Source organism: Notamacropus eugenii, chromosome 5, assembly GCF_028372415.1.
Source record: "Notamacropus eugenii isolate mMacEug1 chromosome 5, mMacEug1.pri_v2, whole genome shotgun sequence".
Lineage (NCBI taxonomy): Eukaryota > Metazoa > Chordata > Mammalia > Diprotodontia > Macropodidae > Notamacropus > Notamacropus eugenii.
Window position 1 is genome coordinate 48,711,878 of NC_092876.1, and position 9,973 is coordinate 48,721,850.

The 9,973-nt window shown below is 43.8% G+C and overlaps 1 protein-coding gene across 1 annotated transcript; it reads left to right on the plus strand.

The window, feature by feature from the left end:
* The first annotated feature begins 1,906 nt into the window (after nt 1-1,906).
* Nucleotides 1,907-4,904, plus strand: LOC140504171 (forkhead box protein D4-like 1). Its single transcript, XM_072608794.1, has one exon. It carries the CDS (start codon nt 2,868-2,870, stop codon nt 3,732-3,734), a length of 867 nt encoding a protein of 288 aa, XP_072464895.1. The 5' UTR covers nt 1,907-2,867; the 3' UTR covers nt 3,735-4,904.
* Nucleotides 4,905-9,973: the final 5,069 nt, after the last annotated feature.

Genomic DNA, 9,973 nt, shown 5'->3' on the forward strand with positions numbered 1-9,973 from the left:
TAAGCCTCCAAGACTGTAATCATTATCATTGCCATTTTAGGGCACTAGGTGGTGCTGTAGCTGGAACTCTGGAGCCTGGAAGACCTGAGTTCAAATGCAGCCCCAGATATGTAATAGCTATGTGACCCTGAGCAAGTAATTTAACTTCTCTGTACCTCAGTTTCCTCATCTGTGAAATGGGAATAATTATAGCACCTACCTCCCAAGGCTATTGGGAGGATCAAATAAAATTTGTAAAGTGCTTTGCAAACTTAAAGCACTATATGTTTACTATTGTTAAATTGTATATAATCTTATATATTATTGCATATCATTGCATAATATAATCACATAATTGTATGTTGTATATACATATATAAATATACATTATAAACATAAAATATATTTATGTAATTTTGTTGTTCAGTCATTTCTCAGTCATGTCTGACTCTTCATGATGCCATTTCAGATTTTCTTGGCAAAGATACTGGAGCAGTTTGCCATTTCTGTATACCACTCATTTTACAGAAGAGGAAAGTGAAGCAAACAGGATTAAGTGTCTTGCCAAGGGTCCCACAGCCAGTAAGTGTCTAAGGTCAGCTTTGAACTCATGAAGATGTCTTTCTGATTTAGCTACCCCATTTATATAATACATAACATATTATAAATATATAACAAGAATGTAATATATTATAAAACATTTATAAAATAATGATTATTACAGATAAGTAAATGAATGCTCAGGAAAGTTAAATCAATGGACAAAAATTGATTAAGTGCTTTCTTTGTGGAAGGCAGTGGGGAACCAAAGAAAAAGCAAAACCTGTGCTAGTCCTCAAGCAGCTTACAATCTAATGGGAGAGAAAACACAGACATCAATTGGTACATACAAGATGCTCACAGAGTATATGGAAGGTAGCCTCAAAGACGAAAGCACTAAATTCTAGGGGACCTCCTCTATCACCCAGACATTGAAACTGAATCTTGAAGGAAACCAGAAACACTGAGAGACATTGATGAGGAGGAGAGAGGTGATAAAGTGCTGTGTGGGGAGAAGAAAGTAGAACAATGTGGTTGGACCATAGGATGAGCAAAGGGGAATAATGTTTAAGAAAACTGACAAGATAGGGAGGAGTTCATGTTCACACAGTCACTAGATGTCGGAGGTGAGATTAGAATCCAGGCTCTCTTGATGCCAAGTCCAGCACTCTGCCCATCTGCCACGCTGCCTCTGGGACTTCAAACTGTTAGAAGCTGAAGAGGCTCTTCAGTAGGGAATCATGCCTAGACTTAGGGAATCTCTTGGATTTCCCTGGGACCAGCTGGTATAAGATGGAGAAACTTCCTTTTAGAAAGTATTGGTATGGACTTGGAATCAGAAGACAACTAGTTAGGTTGGAAATCCTGCCTCAGACACTGAGAATAGCAAGTCATTTCCCCTCTCTAAGACTGCTCATCTCTGAAGGGATAAAACCTGTTTTTTATTGGTTTAGGGAACTTCTGGATGTGGAAACTCTACCAAAAGTAGGCCCGCCCCTCATTCTCTAACTTTCTAGGGTCAGAGGGGTGCCTAGAGCACCAAAAAACCCTGTGTACCCAGGGTCACCCCACTCGTGTGTAGCATGCAGAACTCAGCCTAGTTGTACCTGACTCTCTGTGCCCCACTAAAATGGAGAGAATAAAACCCCTAGCACCCATCTCACAAGGTTATCTTGTCGTTCTAATGAGATCACGCATGTAAATTTTAATGAAATGATCTACGTATAAGTATTTCGTCATCATTAAATCTATACAAATATCAACTACTGTTATTATTTTTTTAAAGCCACAAAGAAGGGTAGATCAGAGCTGAAGTAGCTGGGCTATATTTCTGACTTGATCCCCAGCTTTCCAGAGACCCTGGGCACAGCTGCCTGTGTTTCCTGTAAGGGTGGCCGCGGGCCTCTTGGCCTGGGGGAGGAGTCAGTCTTTCTTACCAGAGAATACTCACCACCACCATTCTCACCTCCATGCCAAAGGGGCCTCTCACTTTGTCTAAATTTTGCTCCTGCCAGACACAAGTGTTAAGTGGGGAAAACACATCCACGTGTAATACGGCTTAAGGGTTAAAAATAAAACCAGCCTGAGGAGCATAGAGGGGAGGGTTGCTCCCGGGAGACAGAATTTTAAGCTCTGATCACCTTCTCAGCTGCCAAGAACTCCTCCCTCCAGCTCACAGCCTAGAAGCAGAGTGGAGGAAGTTCTCGTCGCAGACACTGCTCTGCTGGTGGGGAGGCTCTGAGAGAAAGACAGTCCTCTTGAGCAGGAGCCGGGGATAGGGAGGGAGAAGGGAAAGGTACTGAGGAAGGGAGAAATAACATCTGGGCAGCTAAAGGGTAAAGGATAGGGAAGGAATAGGGGTACGTCTCCACTCTCCAGTTTTCATGAAACTGCTAAAGTGAGTGCAGTGGACTATAAGTCAATGGCTTCTGGCTGAGTCCAGGGGCGGGAACGCACCTTCAACTCTACTATGGAAACCAGGGAGAAAATTGGGCTTAGTTTACAGAATTTCGTTTTAACGGATTCGCTTTCCAGAGAGTATACATCCGCTTTGATAAGAATGGCCTGCCGAATTTAACTTGTAACCCGAAGATGCAGGCTGATCCTCCATCCTTCGGCCTGCGCTTGACTCGAACTCGGGGGAGGGAGGACATTTGACAATTGATTCTCGTTTTCGGACCTTCTGCACTACCTGAGACACCAAACTGAGACTGCCGGGATCTAGGGGAAGGAGCGGCCGGGGAGGAAGAGAAAGGTGCAGAGGAGATCATTGGACGTTCGGGTTCGTCCAGGGGCTCAGAGGAGAGGGCGCGCCTTATCCAGAACCCACTAAGCGCAGGAGGCTGGCAATGGCTGCTCAGGACTTCGCTGCCCAGCCCATGCCCTCTGGGGCTTCCTCTGCGGAGGCTCTCGTCTGCAGAAGTACAGCCGAGCTGACCAGGGGCACAGAGCCAGATCCCTTGCAGAAGCCCCCCTACTCCTACGTAGCGCTGATCGCGATGGCCATCAAAGAGAGCCCCGAGCAGCGGCTGCCCCTGAGTGGGATTTACCGGTACATCGTGGGTCGCTTCCCCTACTACGAGCGCAACCAGAAGGGCTGGCAGAACAGCGTCCGGCACAACCTCAGCCTCAACGAGTGCTTCGTGAAGGTTCCCCCGGACGGCGGCCCCGGAGCCCCCGGAGAGCGCAAAGGCAACCTGTGGGCCCTGGACCCGGCCTTCCAGGATATGTTCGACCAGGGCGATTATCGCCGCCGCCGTCGCCGGCGTCCTCGCCCCCGCGTCCCGCAGCCACCAGTGCCCCCAACTGGGGGGTCCCCTGCGCCTCCGCCCCTCGCCTTAGCCGAGCTGCCCTGCTGTCTGTCCCAGCGTCCGCTCTACCTGCTGGGCGACCCCTGGGCGCTGGGCCAGCCGCAGACGACCTGCTTGCAGCCAGGCTGTGCTCCTGCTGTCAGCGGGCCACCCAGGAGCTACAGTGCCTTTGCGCAGAGCCCTGGGTCCTGCCACCCTCGAAGTCCTGGGGACCCTGGAAGAGGCTACCGAGCCCCAGGCCCGACTGCAGGCACACCCCTGCCCATCCACTGGGGGGGAGCAGGAGCTGTCCAGCATCCGTGGAGTGTCGGTGGCCGCCCGCAAGCGGGACTTCTGACTGCAAGTGCTCCCCAGGAATTCCCACCCCAGCTCTCTTCCCCACCCTCCGCCCAACTAGATTTCTGACGTCAGACGCTCCCCAGGAATTCCCTCCCCAGGTCTCCCCCTCTTTCCCAACCTGGATCTCTGACGTCAGACACTACACTGGAATTCCAGCTTTCTCACTGGAATTTCTCCCCACTCCCACCCCGCCTAGAAGAGCAAAATTTCCAGGATAGTTCTTTAAACCGTCACATATTCGGAGGGCTCCAGGGACGGAGCTGGGGTCTGGCCAGTGGCTTACTCGTTTCCAGACCTAAGGCTTACTCCCCACCCCCACCGCTCTTTCTGGAAACAAATTCTGATTCAGACCTTCAGTCGATTTTTTTCCTGTTAAAAAACAGAAAGGGTAACAATCTGGGATTCTGATTTGTGTTTGTAGTTGATGAGTTGAGGTGACTTTTCCCTGGAAATGGGGATTCCTACCTCAGTGGGACTAGGCTATGGGGGCGTGTGTGTGTGAAAAATAAAGGGAGGGAGGTGAGGCTGACCCAAGGGAGCCATCAGCTGGTGCTGTGGTTTTTGAGTTGGGTAGACTTTGGAGGATCTAGACTAAAAGTTTGGGTCCAACAAGGGCAATCAATATTTTTAAGATCCCAGGAGCCCAAGCTGCAGCTATCTGGGATTTGGATTTGCTTCCCCTCCCTTTGAAGCAAGATGAAGACCTGTTTGTGAAGCCTAGGAATTGGGAGGTTGCTAGGGCTGCCCAGACCCCGAGCCCAAGCTGGCCAGCTTCCCACCCCGCTCCTCTTTGGAAACAGCCCCAGCCAGCTGATTTAGGAGCCTCCATTCAGCCAGGCGGGACTTTGAGGGATTCACTTGGCAGAGCCAAAGGAGATGTTTTACGTGCTTGTTTGTTTGTGTGCGTGTTTTTTTTTAAAACCCCAATCCTTCTTAGGGAAAAATAGCAACTCTTTGGACATACTTGTGTATTTAGACTCTTTGTTCTGTCCTTCTCAGGCTTCGAATACTCAGGGCTCCTATACTTATACCCTTCTGGTCATGGGAGAGTGGTGGGGGGAGAGGTTTACTTTCAGCAGAATTGAAGTTTCCATCAATGTTGTAAATTTCTTTTGGGGTGTTCATCAAAACTGGAAATTTCATTGAGAAACTGAAGACAGGAGTCTGGTTCTATTGTGTATAAAAGGTTTTACTTTTTTCAGTCTAAGTCAATAAAATGTGTGTTATTTTGTTCAAGCCTGGTGGGAAAATAGGACTGGTGAGTCAATCAAAGATATTTTAGAAGGCATTCTTGTTCCCATATGGATTGAGCCAGAAAGATGCTGCATGTTCCTTTCCAACCTGGAGATTCCTGGATGAAGTTAGTTTTCTCCTTTGACTTGGGGAGGACCCCCAAAAAAGAAAGAAAAAGTATTAGCCAGCATCTTCCTTAATAACTGTGAGGCCCAGGGGCACAACAATATTTGCCTTGAGCTACGGCAGCACAAGATAGTTGAAATATAATTGCTCTGTAAGTCAGGATACTTCTGATACTCTGACCTTCTCAAAGACTATCAATTTCAGGAAAGGTGCCAACATGCATTGGTAGAGGGCTTTCCCTCACCTTAGAGTTCTCTATCCCAATGAAATCACTATTCCTGATCTCTATCCTAAGTTCCTCCTGCCTGGAATATTCAGAGGCTCGCTGGGTGGAGGTAAGAGGTTCTGTGTTGGGAGAGCTGAAAAATAAATGCATTACACATGGTAACATACCTGGCAGCTCTCTCTCACAGATGAATGTCCCAGATTTAAAAGGAGCTAGCAATACCAAGGAAAAGCTCAAGAGATCCTAGGACCACAGATTGAGGGCTGGGAGAGATCTCAGAGACCTTATCATTTTAGAGATAGGGAAACTGAGCCTGGAGGAAAGAAGTGATTTGCTCAGGCCCACACAGCTAGGGCCATATCATGTATCTGAGTTGAAAGGAATTTTATAGATATCTAGTTCATTTTACAGAATAGGAAACTGAGACCCAGAGAAGGGAATTGATTTGCTCAGAGTCACAGAGGTTGTAATTAGCAGAACTGGAATTCAAATTCAGATTTCTGACTCCAAATCCAGCATGCTTTCCACCATACCTTAAAATTCCTAACTTCTGTGCATAGATTTTAGAGATCTGATAGTAAGAATGAAAATTGCTAAAGAACCAAAGCATTCAATTGTGGGTCTAATGCTTCTCTCTTTTAAAATGCTTGTGGCAATCAGGTGTGATTTGCCCAAGGTCACACAGCTAATAAGTGTCTGAGGCCAGATTTGAACTACACATCCTCCTGACTCCAGGTTTAGTGCTCTATCCACTGCAATATTTAGCTGCCTCCATCTAATGCTTTTCCATTGAAAGGTGGAAGTGTGCATGTGGGGTCTGAGCTGGTGATAAGAGAAATCTTTGTCCCTGTGAAAGGGTCCTGGATGCTGGTTACATGGGCATCATTGAAAGGGGTTCAAATTCCTTAGAAAGCTTCTGTGCTATCACATCCCTGGTGAACCTATTATTTGAAAAAAAATCACAGAAGCCTAATCCATTGAAAGATTGTAATATATTCTTGGAAAACATTTAGCAACAGGAGGCCCAGAGAAATAACATGACTTGCCCCAACTCCCCTACCCTGCAATTCAAGTCATCAACCAATGTTTAATAAGTACCCACCACACATCAGGGAGGCCAGTCAGTCAATAAGCATTTAAGCACCTGCTATGTGGCAGGCAGGGTGCTAAGTACTGGGGATACAAAGAAAGGCCAAAGACAGTTCCTGCCCTGGTCACAGTCTAATAGAGCAGACAACAGATAAATAACTATGTGCAAACAACCTCTATACAGGATAAATAAGAAATAATTAAAAAAGAGAAGGCATTCAAATTTAAGGGGTGTTGGAAAAGACTTCTTGTAGAGGGTGATATTTTGGTTGAGAATTAAAGGAAGCTGGGGAGGTTGGTAGGCAGAAATGTGGAAGGAGAGCCTGGGGACAATGAGGCGCTACATTAAATGTGACCAAAACAAAACCACTGGGTTAGGTGAGCTGTCCAAGGTCTATTAACTTACAATTAAGTTTATAAGGTGTCCTTCAGAATTCTTGAAGGTACTGAAATAACACATCTTGGAAATTTAAGAGCCTCCCACCCAAGGACATTTCTAACTCAGTTAAATAAAATGAATTATTTAAAAATGAAAATAAGGAGGTAGCTTTAGAATTTGAAATGTTAGAACCAGGAAGGGCACCAGAACACAGGATGTGAGAAATTGGGAGGGCTCTTAGAATAGGGAATGTCAGGGCATGGAGGGAGCTTAGAACATAGTCCACCACTTTTGCAAAGAAAAGAGGAAGACATATTTTCTCACCTTTTTTTGGTTCCAAGTTTGCTCATTATAATTCTATATCATTCAGTTTCTCTTTCTGTATACCCTTTTCTGTTTACACTGTCACAGTTACAGTCTATATTTTTTTCTAGTTCTGCTTATTCCTGTCTGCCTCAGTTCATATGCCCTCTCTCACGCTACTCTGAATTCTTCCTGTCCCTGTCCTTCCCCACCTATGTTTCCCAGTTCACAGCTCTTGTTTTTTTCAGAGTATTTGAATGAAGGTAGCATAATATAGTCGAAGGAATGTTGGATTAATGTGAGAGGATCTGTGTCCAAATCTCAGTTCTTCCAATTCCTACCTGGATAATCTTGGACAAATCACTTAACCTTGGTTAAGTCTCAGTTTCTTCATCTGTTAAAAAAAAAGAGAGGGTCAGAGTAGCTTCTAAAGACTCTGTAAATCTAAACTTCTTTTTTGTCCATTTAGTATTTTCTTTTTCCCCAATTACATGTAAAAACAATTTAAAACATTTGTCGTTAAATTTTATAAAAACAAATGTTTTAAATTATTTTTACATGTAATTGATGTGGGCTATGCATGTGTAATCATTCAAAACATATTTCCATATTAGTTACGTTGTGAAAGAAAATGCAGACAAAAAATAAAAAGAAAGTTAAAAAAATGTATGTTTCAATCTGCATTCAGATTCTATCCATCCTTTCTCTGTAAATGGATAGCATTTTTTATCAAAAGTCCTTCAGAATTGTCTTGGATCATTATGTTCCTGATAATAGCTAAGTTATTCACAGTAGATCATCATACAATATTGTTACTACTGTGTACAATGTTCTCCTGGTTCTGCTCATTTCACTTTGCATCAGTTCATGTAAGTCTTTCTAGGTTTTTTTCTGAGAACCTCCTGCTCATCATTTCTTATAGAACAATAATATTCCATCACATTCACATACCACAACTTGTTCAGCCTCAATTTCCCCTTAATTTCAAATTCTTTGACATCACAAAAAGAACTTCTATGTATATTTTTGTACCTATAGGTTCTTTTCCATTTTATTTGATCTCTTTGAGATACAGTTCTAGGAGTAGTATTGCTGGGTCAAAGGGCATGCACAGTTTGATTATCCTTTGGGCATATTTCCTAATTGCTCTCCAGAATGGTTGAATCCATTCACAATTACACCAACAGTGCATTAGTGTCCCAATTTTCCCACATCCCCTCCGACATTTGTCATTTTCCTTTTCTGTCATATTAGACAATCTGAAAGGTGTGGGGTGGTACCTCTTAAGCCTAGATTTCTAGGACACCTTCCAACTCTAAATCTATGATTCTTTGAGTGGCTGAATAAGTGGAGAGATGAATGAAGAAATGAATGAATGAATGAAGAAATGAATCTTGCTTCAGAGCATTTTAAAATCCTGGTGGCACCCCCACCACACTTGAATGATGCCTTTGCTACTTGACTCTCCTTCTGCTTCTGGCTTCTAATTAAAGGAAATCAGGGAATAAAAAAACACTTTCATGATCTCAGGTGAATTTCTCTAACTTTTAATTTAGGTGTTTTTAATTGTAGGGAGACGATATGTGTTGTATGTGTCAATAACAGTCCATCACACACTACCCTGTTATTTTTAATTTCTCTCTCTGTCTCTCAGAGTCAATAAGATGATCTCAGTTAAACAAAAGAACTTGGTTGGGTAATGCCTGAGGGCACTGGTCCGGATTTTATTTAGAATTTCAGGTGGATCTATCCCACTTCTCAAACAGCAGCCCCTCCAGTGAAAGGTAAGGAACTGAGAAGTTATGAGATACTCCAAGAATGTGTAGCTGGGAATCTAACCTCATTTCACAGAGGAGGAAACCCCCAACCCCAGAGAGGGGCAGTAACTGGTCCCATGTCCCACAGCTACTAAGTAACAGAGAAAGAATTCAAATCCAGGTCCTCAGACTCCAGGCCCAGTACTGATTAAATTAAACAGTACCAATACTCAATGGTCTTAGGATGTCAAGCAGCTAGGAATTGTCTCTGAGAGTCAGTTTCTTCAGTCCCACAGGGCAAATTCTAGAGGATCTGGGAGGATCTTGGTACACAGGATTTTGGAGCTGGGAGGGGTCTTAGAATAGAGAATGTCAGAACTGGGAGAGATTATAGAGATCATCTGATTCAACCTCTTTATTTTATATGTTTTGGTTGCAACATTTTCATTCTGTTTTGCTGTGTGTATGTGTCTGTCTGTCATGACAGCTTTCTTCAGGCAGAGGGCCCATGTATCCTGATGCTATTTACAGTTAGGTACTTAATGATTAGGATGGAATGGAGCAGGAAGAGATGAGGAAAAGACCAATATCTTAAGCATGTCTAGTAGATAATTTCTGTTGTCCCCAAAATGCCAAAGGAGAGCTGTGCCCAGAGGCGGCCAAGTGGCATAATAGATAGAGCACCAGGTCTGGAGTCAGGAAGATCAGAGTTCAAATTTGGCCTCAGTCACTTATTAGCTGTGTGATTCTGAGCAAGCCAATTAACTTCTGTCTGCCTCAGTTTCCTCAGCTGTAAAATGGGAATAATAACAGCGCCTACTTCCCAGGGTTATTGTGAGGATCAAATGAATATTAATTCACTGGTAAAATGTTTAGCACAAAGTAGATTCTATATAAAAATGCTTTTTTCTTCCCCCTCCTCCCTTTTCTGTATGACACAGGTGAAAATACTGGTTTTAATCCCAGCTGGCCAATGTATGACCTTGGTCATGTAACCCCTGTGCCTCGGTTTTCCTGGTTAAAACCAAGGGTTACTAAAAAAAATGTGACAAATGCAGTTCTTCCCTTCAGAAAGGGAACAGATAAAATAAGAGAGGGTAATGACAGCAGTAATAATAAAAATAACATTTATATCATGCTTTAAGGTATTCAAAGGTATTAAGGCATATATACATTATATTGCCTTACTTAA

What these genes read in the sequence shown, in the direction of transcription:
- LOC140504171 (XM_072608794.1), top strand. Translation starts at nt 2,868, where the DNA reads ATGGCTGCTCAGGACTTCGCTGCCCAGCCCATGCCCTCTGGGGCTTCC.